The sequence below is a fragment of the Solanum pennellii genome, chromosome 9 (genome assembly GCF_001406875.1).
Source record: "Solanum pennellii chromosome 9, SPENNV200".
NCBI lineage: Eukaryota > Viridiplantae > Streptophyta > Magnoliopsida > Solanales > Solanaceae > Solanum > Solanum pennellii.
The window spans coordinates 75404961-75423196 of record NC_028645.1 but is presented as its reverse complement, the minus strand read 5'-3'; the positions used below and the strand labels follow the sequence as shown (position 1 = coordinate 75423196).

Genomic DNA, 18236 nt, shown 5'->3' with positions numbered 1-18236 from the left:
ATATATATATATATATATATATATATATATGAAATCTTATTTTAATAATAACACATATATTCATTTTTAATATATGAATCCCTCCTTTTCGATTTATATGAACTTATTTTTGTATTTCAAAAAGAAAATAACTTCTGAATTTTAATCTTTTTATATAGCATATTTAAGATCCAAAATTAAAAAATATTTCAATACACAAAATTTAAATAAATATAAATTTTAATGTAATTTTGATTGATTACACCTAATATTATACTTGATATATAATTATTAAGAGTTAAGCATAATTATTATTTATTTACTTTCATATAATAAATAGATAGATATCACAATAACTTATAAAAAATGAAGAAATAACAAAAACGAGGTAATACTAATAATAATACATAAAGATGTTTCAAGAAATATATAATTTTCTTGTTATCATTCGTGGTAGATTTTTGCTTGCATGAAATTACATTTTTATCTTTGATCATCATTCACTTCATATATAAAAAGATGTTCTGGAATTATTTATTCTTGATAAATTTTTGTTAGAATGAAATTATATTTTTATATTTAGTCGTCTTTGATACAAATATATCATCCTATTCATTTTTATTTGTAAAGTTACTTTTTAATATCTTTTTTAATTTTAATCTAATATATTTTATTAATTTTATCATAATTATTTATTTTCAAGTATATTAATTAGAGCCCAAATAAAGATGAAAATAATTAATTCATGATAAATTTTTATATAAAAAGTAGGCATTTCTATAAGCATAATGAATAGAAAAAAATATTAAGAATTAAATTAAAGTAATAGTAAAATAGAGTGATAGTAAAATAGGTATCACAATAACTCAGAAAAGAAACAAAGTGAAGTAATAACAAAATAAGTTAATGGTAATAACAATAACTTAAAATGTTTCTAGAACTATTTAATTTTTTTGTTATCATTCTTGATAGATTTTTATTAGCATAAATTACATTTTTGCCCTTGATCATTATTCACTTAATATATAGAAGATGTTTCTAGAATTATTAATTATCTTTCTTAATAGGTTTTTGTTAGCGTGAAATTATATTTTTGCCCTTGATCGTCCTCTCACTCCACTCTTCTATATAATAATATAACAGAAATTTCTGTAGCTATAAATTAAAATAGAGAAAATTGGTGTGTGGGTACAACTTTTAAGTAAAATTAATATATATTGACTCAAACACCTACAGAAGTAGGCCTCAGATCAAAATATTTTTATTATGTAAACTTTGTATCAAGTCTCTAAATCAAAAGAGCGAACAATTCTTCTTCTAAAATCGCGTTAGCCATATTATTTTTCTCCTTACATCATGCTATATTAGGTTATACTTTAAAGGAAATTTACATAAATTTCACTAGTTTAAGAGCTAATTACTTAAATATATTTTAGTGTGTAATATTACGTATCTTATTAGATTTTGGCGCCTCCAGATACGTTCAAATACATGTATAAGGTCAAATTTAGGTGCAATTTGTTCTAGGCTGCCTTCAGTGATAGACGCAATTACTTGGACGATTCTATTCCTACGAATAGAGACCGCAGAGGAAGGCGTTGTCACGAGACCGCCCTCCGGGATAGAAAAAGAAAAAAATCCTAAGTGGCTTCTTGTTTGGGGTATCTGAACCGTATTCTTGTTCGGATGCTTGAATCGAACTCATCTGTTTATTTACGGCAAACCTTGACCATCGTTTCCAAGGGAAATTGATTGAATGCACGATCACGAGCATAACCTTTCCTGAAAGTAGACGACAAGTTTGAAATCTTAACGCCAGCATAATCATTGAAAGAGTATCTTCTTTTTCGCCACATCGCATCAAGTTGACAGGATTCGAACCTATGGCCCTCTGTACCCAAAACAGATGCGCTGACCAGACTGCGCTACACCTCGTCTCACCACCCCGAAGCATATAGATCCACCCGATCGATGAACACTCAAACCGAACTCGCCCATCCTTTTGGAGGGATGCGAGAACCAATACATTGTATCCAAGTGGATTCACGGGATACATAACAAATCTCAATCGCCTCCTTTTGGCATGTCTTCCATCTCGCTCGCCACTCTCTCGTATATTTGGTATCCCAGATACATGTGAATCACTCCAGATACATGTATCTAGTGCATATCTAGTGTGATTTTCATGTGCCTGGATATATACAAATCTCGCTCGCCTTCTTCTCCAATGTCTCTCTCTCTTTATCTTTTGTGTGCCTGATAGCAAAAGTATATGTATACAAGTGTAAGATACGTAGAAAACTCTTAATTAGTAGTAAGATATGTAATATTTTAAAAGTATAGATAATATATAGGCTAAAGTCATATGCGGCCCCTTAAAGTTGTCCGCATAATTCACTTAGACACCTCAACTAGGACTGATACCTATTGAACACTTCTATTGTTCAGAATAAGTACCTATTTGACACTTTTCGCTGACATGGCAAGGAAAGTGTAATACACATCCATTCAGCGCGTCAGAACGTATTTTTGGTTTTTTTTTTTAAATCTCTTTCTTCCTCCTTCTTTCTTCTTCCTTCTTCCTTCTTCCTTCTTCCTTAGCCATTTTTTCCAAAATCAATACCATCTCCGCCGATGATGTTGCCACCAACACCTTTCACCCTTTTCTTTTCTCCTGCCTCCTCTTTCTCCCTCCCCCTCACCTCTATCATATTCAACTATGGAAACACCATTACGATTTTCTTCTCCATTTTCTTTAAATTTGTTCGATATTGTGATCTTATTTACGGGAAAAAATATAGACTCATACAATGACTATTCTATTTCTTCTTCCATTGTTTTCTTATCGAAAATATATCTAATAAATTAGATTTAAAATAAAAAAATGAATCTGCTTAGATGATTATGTAGTCAATGATTTTATTGATATCTAAAATTATAAATGGTTCATATTTTGTAGGTTCATGTATTGACTAATTTTTATGTATATACAATTTGCTATTTTGAACTTAAAAAAAAAAAAGAAACGGATCTGAAAACATAATAGTGGGTTCAGAGGATTTCAAGGTGATGACAACTATGGTGGAGGAGGGGGCTATGGTGAAGAATAGAATTTCAAAGTGATGACAACACTTCAATTTTTTCTTTTTTCTTTTTTTTTCCCCATCAAAATGCCACATGTACGTAATTGATTTGTCCATTTTCCACGTCATCGCGAGTGTATTACACACATTTCATAGTTTTAGCTGATTGTCACAAAAGTATTCAAAAGGTTCAAATTCGAATTAGTAGAGGTGTCCAATAGGTACAAGTCCTAGTTGAGATGTCTAAGTGAATTATGCGGACAATTTTAAGGGGCCGCATATGACTTTAGCCTAATATATATGATAGTGAATAATGTCTAATTATGTAGTTTTTTCAACTTAAAAATCAATAACAACATATATAGATACATAATTTAAAGTTAGTTCACCTTTTATACAATATTGAAGATGATTACATTGAGACTAATTATTCACAATATATATCCTAAAGTTTTAATTAGTCACTCAAATTATGAAAATATTATATATTACGTGTATTTTCGAATATATCTCTATTAACTCATAAGATCGATATGTATCTAAATTTGTATCTATTAATTCACAAATAATATACCAAATGTATATCCGATACTTCACAAAATGTATCAGAACATTACATGGAATCTCACAATGTATATTAGAAGGTATACATAATATGATAATATGACAAATTTGTCAAAAAAGTATAATCGTATTAGTCAAAGAAAATTTGGAGAATAAATATCAATAGAGATTTTTCTGATCTTGCATCACATGCTTATCTTGCTACATTAATCCTCGTGGACTTCGGTTCTTCGATTTGATTTTTTTATTTTTTATTTTAAAAAGGCGTGTAATATATATCAAACTAAATTAACTTAACTCGATTTGATTTTTCTACTTTAATTTAGTTTAGTTTGATCAATTTTTCAATGTAAATGAAAAATAAAATAAAGACAAAATCAAAGTATAAGGTACTCAAAAATTTTAAACTATGTTAAGGAATTATGTGTCTTGTTGTGGAACATTGTGCTAATTAAAAGATATATTTGTCTTTATCAAGAATATTATGCCTCCAATTACTTCTCGAGAAAAACAAGAACGAAGACGATTTTTTTACATAACGTATAATGATTAAAATATGTTCGAGTTATTCATGAATGATTTAATTGTTAGTTGATTCTTATTTTTAGTTAAGAGAATGCCATAAATAATTTTTTTAATTTTTTATTTAATTCTTCGGTGAACCAAAATTTTGAGATCCTTACATCTAATATCAAATCAAAGAATCGAACTTTTGGAAAAATAATAACACCAATATCAAAAGAAAAAAAAATGAAGCATCAAAACCAAAAAACCAAATTAACTCGATTCAATTCGATTTTGAGATATCTATACCCATCCGATTTCCTTGTGCACCTATTAAATAGAGAAATGGGCATCTAGATGAGAAGTTCTGTTCTGTGAGACCCATATATGTACTTTATCAAATTGTCAATAAAAGGTACCACACACATTTATGACATGATTTGATATGTCTCATTCATCATTAGTTACGTTTTAAGATCTTATATGACGCATATCTAATTTATTTTTTCTTTTGTTTCCACTTTTTTGTTATGATTTTAATTTGATATAGAGTTCAAAGGAAGTGAATAAGAATTTTGACACATATAATTTGTGCAACATAAATATACTATAATTATTTTTAAAATAATAAATTATTAAAAATTATAGTAAATTATTTACACAATATATATATATATTTTAAAAATAAAATATTTGAAGATTCTTTATTCGAATCACATCAAACTTAAACATATTGACTGATAAAATTCGTGCCACTACATTTTTCTTGTTATAATTTGCACTACCTTTACCAATCGTCCTCGTTTCTTCATCTTTAGACTTCAACGTTATGAACAAGCTTGACTTATTTATGTTATTTTTATTTGACAAAGGATTTACTTATTTATTTTAGGTTCTAGCAAATATAAAAATTATATTAGCGTTTTATAATTATAATTTGTTATTTATTAGTTTGTCATGGAGATTTGTATAGCATCTGATTGTATAAAATCGCATGCATCTGATTTGTATAAATCGGGTGTCTGTACCTATGAAAGTCGAGTTCGTATATGTACATGTTATTTGTGTTTGTATATCTGCATAAAATTTGAATTTGTATACAATTGAATTGAGTTAAAATAAATGTATTTGTATATCAAATCTCTCTCTCGCTTTGTATAACGCACATTATACATTGTATTTTTATATAATTAGCATTTGTATAAGGCGAGAAAGACAAAATAGAACTGGGCAAGAGAAAATTTGTATTTATATAATTGTAAGTGCATAGGATGAAAAAATATATATTTGTATTTCTATATACAGTTCTATCTCGTATTATACAAACACAATTCATACATTTGTGTTTGTATAAAGTGAGAGAGGCGAGGCAGAGTGGATAACGAGATTGAGGGGGCAGAGACGAATGACAAATTGTTTGCTCCGTTAAAATTAAATAAAACTGTGGTTATAACATTTATTTTGAATTAATAATTTGTTATTTTATTCAATTTTTCCCTATTATTATTTAACTAAAAGAAATTATTTCTCTCAACTTGGCTCTTATCTCTCGTACCAAATGACCCTTGTTATAAATAGAAGGGAAATTAGAGAAGTGGACATCCTTCTCAAGCTAGCTCTGCTCAATAGAATTGGCACCATGGAGTTGTTACACCCTAGCAACCTCTTTCTCATTTTTGTGCCATCTTTAATACTAGTATTATTTTGGTGCAAAATCATGAGGCGTCAAAGAGTTTTCCTAGTAGATTTTGCATGTTACAAACCCCCAAAAGATCAACAAATTTGTAGACAAACCTTTATAGAAAAATCTTCTAGAAGTTTAAATTCTAACAAAAACACATTAGAGTTCATGGACAGGATCTTGCAACGAGTAGGGTTAGGTGAGAAAACGTACATTTCTAAAGGTTTGTTAAAAGAACCTCCAGATATGAGCGCGAAAGCGGCTAAGGAAGAAGTGGAGATGGCAATATTCGGAGCCATAGATGAGCTTTTACTGAAAACTGGAGTACAATGTGAAGATATTGACATATTGGTTACTGTTTGTGGCGTATACAATATTATGCCATCTTTGTCTAGTGTCATAGTGAAGCGTTACAACTTTAGACATGATATACATACATATAATATTACTGGAATGGGATGCACTGCTGGCCTTGTTGCCTTAGGCCTTGTCCAAAATTTGCTTAAGGTAATTAATATGCTACATCTAATTTTTTTTATTCGATTATCGTATTATCTGTTGTTATTAAACTTAAGTTATTATTGTGTAGGTGCATGACAACTCTTGTGCACTAGTAGTGACTAGTGATAGCATTACAGAAAATGTATACAAAGGGAATGACCGGTCAAAATTGTTGACTAATTGCATATTCCGTGTGGGTGCAGTAGCTCTTCTCCTCTCCAACAAACCGTCTGATCTGAATACATCGAAGTATGAGCTCATCCACACCGTCCGATCGCAAACATCGAACGATGATCGATCCTACAACTGTATTTTCATGGAAGAAGACGTGGAAGGACATCGAGGCATCACAATCAACAAAGATTTATTGTACGCAGCAATGAAAACCATTCGATTAAATATATCCACCGTAGCTCCTCTAGTCCTTTCTCTATCTGAAAAATTACGTTACCTGGTAAATCTTATAGCACAATACTTTCATATGATCAAAAGCAACGTAGATCGACCTTATAATCCTGATTTCTCCAAAACCATCAATCATTTCTTCCCACACGTCGGGGGTAAACCGGTGTTGGATGATTTGCAGAAAAAATTAGGGTTTAGCGACGAACAAATGGAAGCTTCTAGAATGACTCTATATAGGTTCGGTAACACATCCACATGTTCGGTGTGGTATGAAGTAGCTTATGTTGAAGCAAAAGGTAGGGTCAGAAAAGGAGACACATTATGGCAAATAGCATTCGGGTCGGGTTTCAAATGTACTAGTGTCATTTGGAGGGCAAATCGATCAATTGACCGCGATGAGGTAAATCCATGGTCCGATGAAGTTGATGAGTTCCCCGTGGATCTTAGCCAGATGGAAACACTCTCGGACCTATTTGTTGCTTCCAAATAGAGAAAGATCGATCGTTTGGTAGAATATATTAGAATAAAATATATAATGCATCTACTGCTTTGATCATTGTGGAGTGTATGGAATGTTATTTTTTTCTTTAATCATTAGTTCAATTTCTATATTTATGTTTAAGCATATTTAAAAGTACGTGTTAGTATTTTTCTTACTCAATTTCTTTGTAGGTCGATAATTTTATAAGTCCAGATGTTTTATAGACTCGCAATTATCTAGGGATAATTAGACATGTTTATTGAGTTAAAATATTGTATTAAAAAATATTTAAATATAATTAATTAAAAATATATAAATGAGAAAATTTTGAAAATGTCCCTAACTTATTAGAAATGGTTAAGAAATGTCTTCCTTCCACTTATAAGGAGTAATTTCCCTAGATAGTCACCCATGTTTGAGAAATTATCTAGCAATATCACTTATAATATCACTTATGTTTGTTTTAGGACTACAATATCACTCAACTTTGCCTATTTTTTCTCAAAATATACTTGACACAAGAAAATACATTATTTCTCTCCTACTAGGGTGCCATGTCACTTTTTTTAATTTATGATTAATATTTTTCTAATTCTTTTAAAGAATCATAGGAACCCACATATTTTCTTGAAGAACCGGAGGAGCTCATATTACAGTTCTTAATGTAATTTTTTGTACTGATATAATATGTGGGTTTGTCTATTTTTTTTAAAAAAATCTATCTATATATAGTAGGAGAAGTAAAAGTGTCACATGTCAGCACCACAAATATTCAAAAATTTAATTTTTCAAAAAGCATTTTAAATATGCTCTAAGAATATAATTAAAAAAAACAGAAATTTCAATATAGCTATTTTAAATAGAAAATAAAAGTTCTTTTGTTTAAAAAAACTTTAACGATAAAAAATGGATGATTATTCAATGCCTCTAATTTCAATTTTAAAGGAAAAAATGAAATCGAACTATTTCTTTTATAAAAACAATAAAGACTATTATGGGAAAAAAGATGAAAGATCTTTAAATGCTTCAAATTTTAATTTTTAAGGTTAAAAAATGAAAACTGTGAATTATTTTATAAAAGAAATTGTAATGTCCATTTATATTTATTACACTTTCAGTGATTTTAGAGAATACTCCAACAAAATGGAAGTAGAAATATCTATCTATATAGGAGAAGAAAAAGAGCACCATAGAAAAACTATAATTATTATTTTAAAATTAATCAAAAAACTTATAGTAAAAAATAATAAATACCATTAAAAAATTAAAAAACTTATTTTAAAAAAATAGTTAAAACAGTCCATTAGTAGTTAGTTGTAGAAATGAGATACTTTTTTTTTCATTCATATTTAAAATTTATCTTTATAAATCTAAAAAAAATAAAACATTTTTAAAAAACATAAATAGAAAACAATATTTTCCTTTAAAAAAAAAAACATATTTCAACNTTATACATTTGTGTTTGTATAAAGTGAGAGAGGCGAGGCAGAGTGGAGAACGTGATTCAGGGGAGAGAGAAGAATGACAAATTGTTTGCTCCAAGTTAAAATTAAATAAAACTATGGTTATAACATTTATTATGAATTAATAGTTTGTTATTTTATTCAATTTTTCCCTATTATTATTTGCTAACTAAAAAAAATTCTCTCTCTCAACTTGACTCTTATCTCTCATACCAAACGACCCTGTTATAAATAGAAGGGAAATTAGAGAAGTGGACATCCTTCTGAAGCTAGCTCTGCTCAATAGAATTGGCACCATGGAGTTGTTACACCCTAGCAACCTCTTTCTCATTTTTGTGCCATCTTTAATATCAGTATTATTTTGGTGCAAAATCATGACGCGTCAAAGAGTTTTCCTAGTAGATTTTGCATGTTACAAACCCCCAAAAGATCAACAAATTTGTAGACAAACCTTTATAGAAAAATCTTCTAGAAGTTTAAATTCTAACAAAAACACATTAGAGTTCATGGACAGGATCTTGCAACGAGTAGGGTTAGGTGAGAAAACGTACATTTCTAAAGGTTTGTTAAAAGAACCTCCAGATATGAGCGCGAAAGCGGCTAAGGAAGAAGTGGAGATGGCAATATTCGGAGCCATAGATGAGCTTTTACTGAAAACTGGAGTACAATGTGAAGATATTGACATATTGGTTACTGTTTGTGGCGTATACAATATTATGCCATCTTTGTCTAGTGTCATAGTGAAGCGTTACAACTTTAGACATGATATACATACATATAATATTACTGGAATGGGATGCACTGCTGGCCTTGTTGCCTTAGGCCTTGTCCAAAATTTGCTTAAGGTAATTAATATGCTACATCTAATTTTTTTTATTCGATTATCGTATTATCTGTTGTTATTAAACTTAAGTTATTATTGTGTAGGTGCATGACAACTCTTGTGCACTAGTAGTGACTAGTGATAGCATTACAGAAAATGTATACAAAGGGAATGACCGGTCAAAATTGTTGACTAATTGCATATTCCGTGTGGGTGCAGTAGCTCTTCTCCTCTCCAACAAACCGTCTGATCTGAATACATCGAAGTATGAGCTCATCCACACCGTCCGATCGCAAACATCGAACGATGATCGATCCTACAACTGTATTTTCATGGAAGAAGACGTGGAAGGACATCGAGGCATCACAATCAACAAAGATTTATTGTACGCAGCAATGAAAACCATTCGATTAAATATATCCACCGTAGCTCCTCTAGTCCTTTCTCTATCTGAAAAATTACGTTACCTGGTAAATCTTATAGCACAATACTTTCATATGATCAAAAGCAACGTAGATCGACCTTATAATCCTGATTTCTCCAAAACCATCAATCATTTCTTCCCACACGTCGGGGGTAAACCGGTGTTGGATGATTTGCAGAAAAAATTAGGGTTTAGCGACGAACAAATGGAAGCTTCTAGAATGACTCTATATAGGTTCGGTAACACATCCACATGTTCGGTGTGGTATGAAGTAGCTTATGTTGAAGCAAAAGGTAGGGTCAGAAAAGGAGACACATTATGGCAAATAGCATTCGGGTCGGGTTTCAAATGTACTAGTGTCATTTGGAGGGCAAATCGATCAATTGACCGCGATGAGGTAAATCCATGGTCCGATGAAGTTGATGAGTTCCCCGTGGATCTTAGCCAGATGGAAACACTCTCGGACCTATTTGTTGCTTCCAAATAGAGAAAGATCGATCGTTTGGTAGAATATATTAGAATAAAATATATAATGCATCTACTGCTTTGATCATTGTGGAGTGTATGGAATGTTATTTTTTTCTTTAATCATTAGTTCAATTTCTATATTTATGTTTAAGCATATTTAAAAGTACGTGTTAGTATTTTTCTTACTCAATTTCTTTGTAGGTCGATAATTTTATAAGTCCAGATGTTTTATAGACTCGCAATTATCTAGGGATAATTAGACATGTTTATTGAGTTAAAATATTGTATTAAAAAATATTTAAATATAATTAATTAAAAATATATAAATGAGAAAATTTTGAAAATGTCCCTAACTTATTAGAAATGGTTAAGAAATGTCTTCCTTCCACTTATAAGGAGTAATTTCCCTAGATAGTCACCCATGTTTGAGAAATTATCTAGCAATATCACTTATAATATCACTTATGTTTGTTTTAGGACTACAATATCACTCAACTTTGCCTATTTTTTCTCAAAATATACTTGACACAAGAAAATACATTATTTCTCTCCTACTAGGGTGCCATGTCACTTTTTTTAATTTATGATTAATATTTTTCTAATTCTTTTAAAGAATCATAGGAACCCACATATTTTCTTGAAGAACCGGAGGAGCTCATATTACAGTTCTTAATGTAATTTTTTGTACTGATATAATATGTGGGTTTGTCTATTTTTTTTAAAAAAATCTATCTATATATAGTAGGAGAAGTAAAAGTGTCACATGTCAGCACCACAAATATTCAAAAATTTAATTTTTCAAAAAGCATTTTAAATATGCTCTAAGAATATAATTAAAAAAAACAGAAATTTCAATATAGCTATTTTAAATAGAAAATAAAAGTTCTTTTGTTTAAAAAAACTTTAACGATAAAAAATGGATGATTATTCAATGCCTCTAATTTCAATTTTAAAGGAAAAAATGAAATCGAACTATTTCTTTTATAAAAACAATAAAGACTATTATGGGAAAAAAGATGAAAGATCTTTAAATGCTTCAAATTTTAATTTTTAAGGTTAAAAAATGAAAACTGTGAATTATTTTATAAAAGAAATTGTAATGTCCATTTATATTTATTACACTTTCAGTGATTTTAGAGAATACTCCAACAAAATGGAAGTAGAAATATCTATCTATATAGGAGAAGAAAAAGAGCACCATAGAAAAACTATAATTATTATTTTAAAATTAATCAAAAAACTTATAGTAAAAAATAATAAATACCATTAAAAAATTAAAAAACTTATTTTAAAAAAATAGTTAAAACAGTCCATTAGTAGTTAGTTGTAGAAATGAGATACTTTTTTTTTCATTCATATTTAAAATTTATCTTTATAAATCTAAAAAAAATAAAACATTTTTAAAAAACATAAATAGAAAACAATATTTTCCTTTAAAAAAAAAAACATATTTCAACCTAATGTTAAATAGGTTTAAATCATATTTTCTTTAATAATAATAAAAAATAATGTAACATAACATCCTAATAGTAGAGAGATAATGTATTTTTTCTGTCAAGTATAGTTTGAGAAAAATAGGTAAAGTTGAGTGATATTGTAATCCTAAAACAAACATAAGTAATATTCCTATATAATTTCTCAAACATGGTGACTATCTATGGAAATTACTGTATTTATAAAATAAAAGATGTCCTTAACATATGAAAATGGTTCAAAACTGTCCTTCTACGTATGAACAAAAATTATTGCCCTTTGACCAATTATAAATAGTTCAAATTTGCCCTCTACCTAAAATATGTTAATGAACTAAAATACGTTATGAACTAATTAATACTAGTATTTCATATGACTATATTTTTTGCTAAAATATTTTCAATCAAGTTTTTAAATTTATTTTACTTCCATCAGCATCTTACTTTATATATATATATATATANTATATTAACAATTTGTTTTTTAAATCGCAAGTACAATTTGAACCATTCTAATATGAAGGGCATCTTTTATCTAAGGGGTGAAAGGAAGATATTTTTGAACCATTTCTAATGTGTTAATTAAACGAGTTTATTTTGATTAACTAAATTGACCAATGAACATAAATTAATAATTTAATTTTTTTATATTGGTCAAATTCATACTTTCAAGGCTAATAACTCTCAAAGAAAACAGGCAGAATAGTCTTAATTAAGGAACATTTACTTTTAGTAAGAACGACATATAAATAAAAATATCTAATTTACTTTTTCTTTTGTTTTCACGTTTTTGTTATGATTTTAATTTGATATAGAGTTCAAGGAAGTGAATAAGAATTTTGACAGATAAAATTTGTGCAACATAAATATATACAAAATATTTTAAATTATCAATTATTAAAAATTATAGTAAATTATTTACACAATATTATATATATATATATATATATATAGGCTTAAGTCATCTACGCCCCCTTAAAGTTACCCGCATATTTCATTTAGACACCTCAACTAAGACTAGTACCTATTGAACACCTTACATGTTCAAAAGTGATTTCTATTAGACACAAAAAGCTGACATGTCAAAAAAGTGGATTTCACACTCTTAAAACGCGTGATGGAGTTTAAAAAATGTTTTTTCTTCCTCTCTTCAACTTACACCCTAATTAATAAATACTAATAATAATTAATTAATTAAAAAACAAAGAAACATTTGTGTCTTCTTCCCCATCTTCCCTGCAACTAATCATTCTTTACCCACATCCACCCCCTCCACCTTTCTCTCTTACCCTCTCCAATTCTCCAATTCTTTTCTGATATTGATTTTTTTTTTCAAATAATCCGATAAAACTTTATAATTTTCATTGAAAAAATTATTTCAGCGAGGCTGATTATTCTTTTTCCGACAAAAGCTTTGTTTTTCTTGTAATTGTCATAAATGATTACTTGTGGAAAGAAGATGAAGACAATATGCGAAAGGTTTTAAATCTTAATTAACGCTATTAGAATAATAGGTGAATGAGGGGTTAACTTAGATAAGGATCAATGGTATAATATCGACACCGGTGAAAGAGATAACATTCGAGAAAGGGAATGATTTACATGTGTTTGAAGCGCAGTAACCCAGTCAAAAAGAAAGCAAGATCCGACGGAGAAGAAGAAGGGTTGAGGCAATGTTAACCGGTGGCTGAGGCGTAATGACAAAGAAAATACGTTCGCCGGAAAAAAAAGAAAGAAAGGAGGGTGGAGTGGGGTGGGGTGGGGGTGAGTCAACTTTAACATAATATTTTGTTTTCTAAAAATTCTTTTGGAATTATTTGAATAGAGTTTATAATTTTTTTTTAATTCAATTGTCAGGTGTCGATATTGTATTGGTCTATTTTTTATGTATATGCGTTTGAGATGCACGCATGTTTGTGCTTTTATTAATTATTATTTTGTGTTAAATAGATATAGATTTGTTAAGATTTAAGTGTTCAATTGGTACTAGCCTTAGTTGAGGTGTCTAAATTAAAATATGCGGACAACTTTAAAGGGACGCATATGACTTAAGCCATATATATATATATATATATATATATATATATATATACACACACACACATTAGACTTTAACGTTATGAATAAGCTTGACTTGTTTATGTAATTTTTGTTTGACAAAGAATTTACTCATTTATTTTAGGTTTAGCAAATATAAAAATTATATTAGCGTTTTATAATTATAATTTTGTTATTTGTATAGTTTGTCATGAAGATTTGTATAGCATCTGGTTGTATAAAATCGCATGCATCTAATTTGTATAAATTGGGTGTCTGTACCTATGAAAGTCGAGTTCGTATATGTATATGTTATTTGTGTTTGTATATCTGCATAAAATTTGAATTTGTATACAATTGAATTGAGTTAAAATGTATTTGTATATCAAATCTCTCTCTCGCTTTGTATAACACACATTATACATTGTATTTTTGTATAATTTGCGTTTGTATAAGGCGAGAAAGAAAAAATAGAACTAGGCAAGAGAAAATTTGTATTTGTATAATTGTAAGTGCATAGGATGAAAAAATATGTATTTGTATTTCTATATACAGTTCTATCTCGTTTTATACAAACACAATTTATACATTTGTGTTTGTATAAAGTGAGAGAGGCGAGGCAGAGTGGAGAACGTGATTCAGGGGAGAGAGAAGAATGACAAATTGTTTGCTCCAAGTTAAAATTAAATAAAACTATGGTTATAACATTTATTATGAATTAATAGTTTGTTATTTTATTCAATTTTTCCCTATTATTATTTGCTAACTAAAAAAAATTCTCTCTCTCAACTTGACTCTTATCTCTCATACCAAACGACCCTGTTATAAATAGAAGGGAAATTAGAGAAGTGGACATCCTTCTGAAGCTAGCTCTGCTCAATAGAATTGGCACCATGGAGTTGTTACACCCTAGCAACCTCTTTCTCATTTTTGTGCCATCTTTAATATCAGTATTATTTTGGTGCAAAATCATGACGCGTCAAAGAGTTTTCCTAGTAGATTTTGCATGTTACAAACCCCCAAAAGATCAACAAATTTGTAGACAAACCTTTATAGAAAAATCTTCTAGAAGTTTAAATTCTAACAAAAACACATTAGAGTTCATGGACAGGATCTTGCAACGAGTAGGGTTAGGTGAGAAAACGTACATTTCTAAAGGTTTGTTAAAAGAACCTCCAGATATGAGCGCGAAAGCGGCTAAGGAAGAAGTGGAGATGGCAATATTCGGAGCCATAGATGAGCTTTTACTGAAAACTGGAGTACAATGTGAAGATATTGACATATTGGTTACTGTTTGTGGCGTATACAATATTATGCCATCTTTGTCTAGTGTCATAGTGAAGCGTTACAACTTTAGACATGATATACATACATATAATATTACTGGAATGGGATGCACTGCTGGCCTTGTTGCCTTAGGCCTTGTCCAAAATTTGCTTAAGGTAATTAATATGCTACATCTAATTTTTTTTATTCGATTATCGTATTATCTGTTGTTATTAAACTTAAGTTATTATTGTGTAGGTGCATGACAACTCTTGTGCACTAGTAGTGACTAGTGATAGCATTACAGAAAATGTATACAAAGGGAATGACCGGTCAAAATTGTTGACTAATTGCATATTCCGTGTGGGTGCAGTAGCTCTTCTCCTCTCCAACAAACCGTCTGATCTGAATACATCGAAGTATGAGCTCATCCACACCGTCCGATCGCAAACATCGAACGATGATCGATCCTACAACTGTATTTTCATGGAAGAAGACGTGGAAGGACATCGAGGCATCACAATCAACAAAGATTTATTGTACGCAGCAATGAAAACCATTCGATTAAATATATCCACCGTAGCTCCTCTAGTCCTTTCTCTATCTGAAAAATTACGTTACCTGGTAAATCTTATAGCACAATACTTTCATATGATCAAAAGCAACGTAGATCGACCTTATAATCCTGATTTCTCCAAAACCATCAATCATTTCTTCCCACACGTCGGGGGTAAACCGGTGTTGGATGATTTGCAGAAAAAATTAGGGTTTAGCGACGAACAAATGGAAGCTTCTAGAATGACTCTATATAGGTTCGGTAACACATCCACATGTTCGGTGTGGTATGAAGTAGCTTATGTTGAAGCAAAAGGTAGGGTCAGAAAAGGAGACACATTATGGCAAATAGCATTCGGGTCGGGTTTCAAATGTACTAGTGTCATTTGGAGGGCAAATCGATCAATTGACCGCGATGAGGTAAATCCATGGTCCGATGAAGTTGATGAGTTCCCCGTGGATCTTAGCCAGATGGAAACACTCTCGGACCTATTTGTTGCTTCCAAATAGAGAAAGATCGATCGTTTGGTAGAATATATTAGAATAAAATATATAATGCATCTACTGCTTTGATCATTGTGGAGTGTATGGAATGTTATTTTTTTCTTTAATCATTAGTTCAATTTCTATATTTATGTTTAAGCATATTTAAAAGTACGTGTTAGTATTTTTCTTACTCAATTTCTTTGTAGGTCGATAATTTTATAAGTCCAGATGTTTTATAGACTCGCAATTATCTAGGGATAATTAGACATGTTTATTGAGTTAAAATATTGTATTAAAAAATATTTAAATATAATTAATTAAAAATATATAAATGAGAAAATTTTGAAAATGTCCCTAACTTATTAGAAATGGTTAAGAAATGTCTTCCTTCCACTTATAAGGAGTAATTTCCCTAGATAGTCACCCATGTTTGAGAAATTATCTAGCAATATCACTTATAATATCACTTATGTTTGTTTTAGGACTACAATATCACTCAACTTTGCCTATTTTTTCTCAAAATATACTTGACACAAGAAAATACATTATTTCTCTCCTACTAGGGTGCCATGTCACTTTTTTTAATTTATGATTAATATTTTTCTAATTCTTTTAAAGAATCATAGGAACCCACATATTTTTTTGAAGAACCGGAGGAGCTCATATTACAGTTCTTAATGTAATTTTTTGTACTGGTATAATATGTGGGTTTGTCTATTTTTTTTTAAAAAAATCTATCTATATATAGTAGGAGAAGTAAAAGTGTCACATGTCAGCACCACAAATATTCAAAAATTTAATTTTTCAAAAAGCATTTTAAATATGCTCTAAGAATATAATTAAAAAAAACAGAAATTTCAATATAGCTATTTTAAATAGAAAATAAAAGTTCTTTTGTTTAAAAAAACTTTAACGATAAAAAATGGATNGCAAAAAATAGATGATTTTTAAATGCCTCTAATTTCAATTTTAAATGAAAAAAATGAAATCGAACTATTTTTTTTTATAAAAACAATAAAGACTATTACGGGAAAAAAGATGAAAGATCTTTAAATGCTTTAAATTTCAATTTTTAAGGTTAAAAAATGAAAACTGTGAATTATTTTATAAAAGAAATTGTAATGTCCATTTATATTTATCACACTTTCAGTGATTTTAGTGAATGCTCCAACAAAATGGAAGTAGGAATATCTATCTATATAGGAGAAGAAAAAGTGCACCATAGAAAAACTATAATTATTATTTTAAAATTAATTTAAAAACTTATAGTAAAAAATAATAAATACCATTAAAAAATTAAAAAACTTATTTTTAAAAAATAGTTAAAACAGTCCATTTGTAGTTAGTTGTAGAAATGAGATATTTTTTTTTTCATTCATTTTTAAAATTTATCTTTATATATCTTAAAAAAAACATTTTCAAAAAATATAAATAGAAAACAATATTTTTCTTTAAAAAAAACACATTTCAACCTAATGTTTAAATAGGTTTAAAGCATATTTTTTTAATAATAAAAAGATAAATAATGTGACATAACATCCTAATAGAAGAGGGATAATGTATTTTTTGTGTCAAGTATAGTTTGAGAAAAATAGGTAAAGTTAAGTGATATTATAGTCCTAAAATAAACATAAGTGATATTCCAACGTAATTTCTCAAACATAGGTGACTATCTAGAGAAATTACTCAAACTTATAAGATAAAAGATGTCCCTTAACATATGAAAATGGTTCAAAACTGTCCTATGTATGAACAAAAATTATTGCCCTTTAACCTATTATAAATAGTTCAAATTTGCCCTCTACCTAAAATATGTTAATGAACTAAAATATGTTATGAACTAATTAATACTAGTATTTCATATGACTATATCTTGTGCTGATATATTTTAATAACATTAAAATATTTTCAAGCTTCATTTAGCCTTCAAATTTGAATAGATTAGAACTCAATTTTTTAAATATATTTTACTTCCATCAGCATCTTACTTATATATATATATATATATATATATATATATATATATATATATATATATATGAGA

General features: G+C 29.0%; 3 protein-coding genes across 3 annotated transcripts; all 3 read left to right on the top strand.

Moving 5' to 3' along the window:
- The first annotated feature begins 5715 nt into the window (after positions 1-5715).
- Positions 5716-7354, top strand: LOC107030641 (3-ketoacyl-CoA synthase 2-like). The gene is made up of 2 exons (XM_015231906.2): positions 5716-6318; positions 6401-7354. Exons 1-2 carry the CDS (start codon positions 5770-5772, stop codon positions 7205-7207), a joined length of 1356 nt encoding a protein of 451 aa, XP_015087392.1. The 5' UTR covers positions 5716-5769; the 3' UTR covers positions 7208-7354.
- A 1603-nt stretch (positions 7355-8957) lies between these two features.
- LOC107030671 (3-ketoacyl-CoA synthase 2-like) lies at positions 8958-10542 on the top strand. The gene is made up of 2 exons (XM_015231941.2): positions 8958-9506; positions 9589-10542. Exons 1-2 carry the CDS (start codon positions 8958-8960, stop codon positions 10393-10395), a joined length of 1356 nt encoding a protein of 451 aa, XP_015087427.1. The 3' UTR covers positions 10396-10542.
- A 4236-nt stretch (positions 10543-14778) lies between these two features.
- On the top strand, positions 14779-16363 carry LOC107030666 (3-ketoacyl-CoA synthase 2-like). Its single transcript, XM_015231937.2, has 2 exons — positions 14779-15327; positions 15410-16363. The coding sequence occupies exons 1-2, from the start codon at positions 14779-14781 to the stop codon at positions 16214-16216; spliced, it is 1356 nt and encodes a 451-aa protein (XP_015087423.1). The 3' UTR covers positions 16217-16363.
- The last annotated feature ends 1873 nt before the right edge of the window (positions 16364-18236 follow it).

Coding starts and splice junctions, on each gene's coding strand:
- LOC107030666 (XM_015231937.2), top strand. CDS start 14,779: ATGGAGTTGTTACACCCTAGCAACCTCTTTCTCATTTTTGTGCCATCT. Junction 15,328..15,409: donor TTGTCCAAAATTTGCTTAAG/GTAATTAATATG, acceptor ATTATTGTGTAG/GTGCATGACAACTCTTGTGC.
- LOC107030671 (XM_015231941.2), top strand. CDS start 8,958: ATGGAGTTGTTACACCCTAGCAACCTCTTTCTCATTTTTGTGCCATCT. Junction 9,507..9,588: donor TTGTCCAAAATTTGCTTAAG/GTAATTAATATG, acceptor ATTATTGTGTAG/GTGCATGACAACTCTTGTGC.
- LOC107030641 (XM_015231906.2), top strand. CDS start 5,770: ATGGAGTTGTTACACCCTAGCAACCTCTTTCTCATTTTTGTGCCATCT. Junction 6,319..6,400: donor TTGTCCAAAATTTGCTTAAG/GTAATTAATATG, acceptor ATTATTGTGTAG/GTGCATGACAACTCTTGTGC.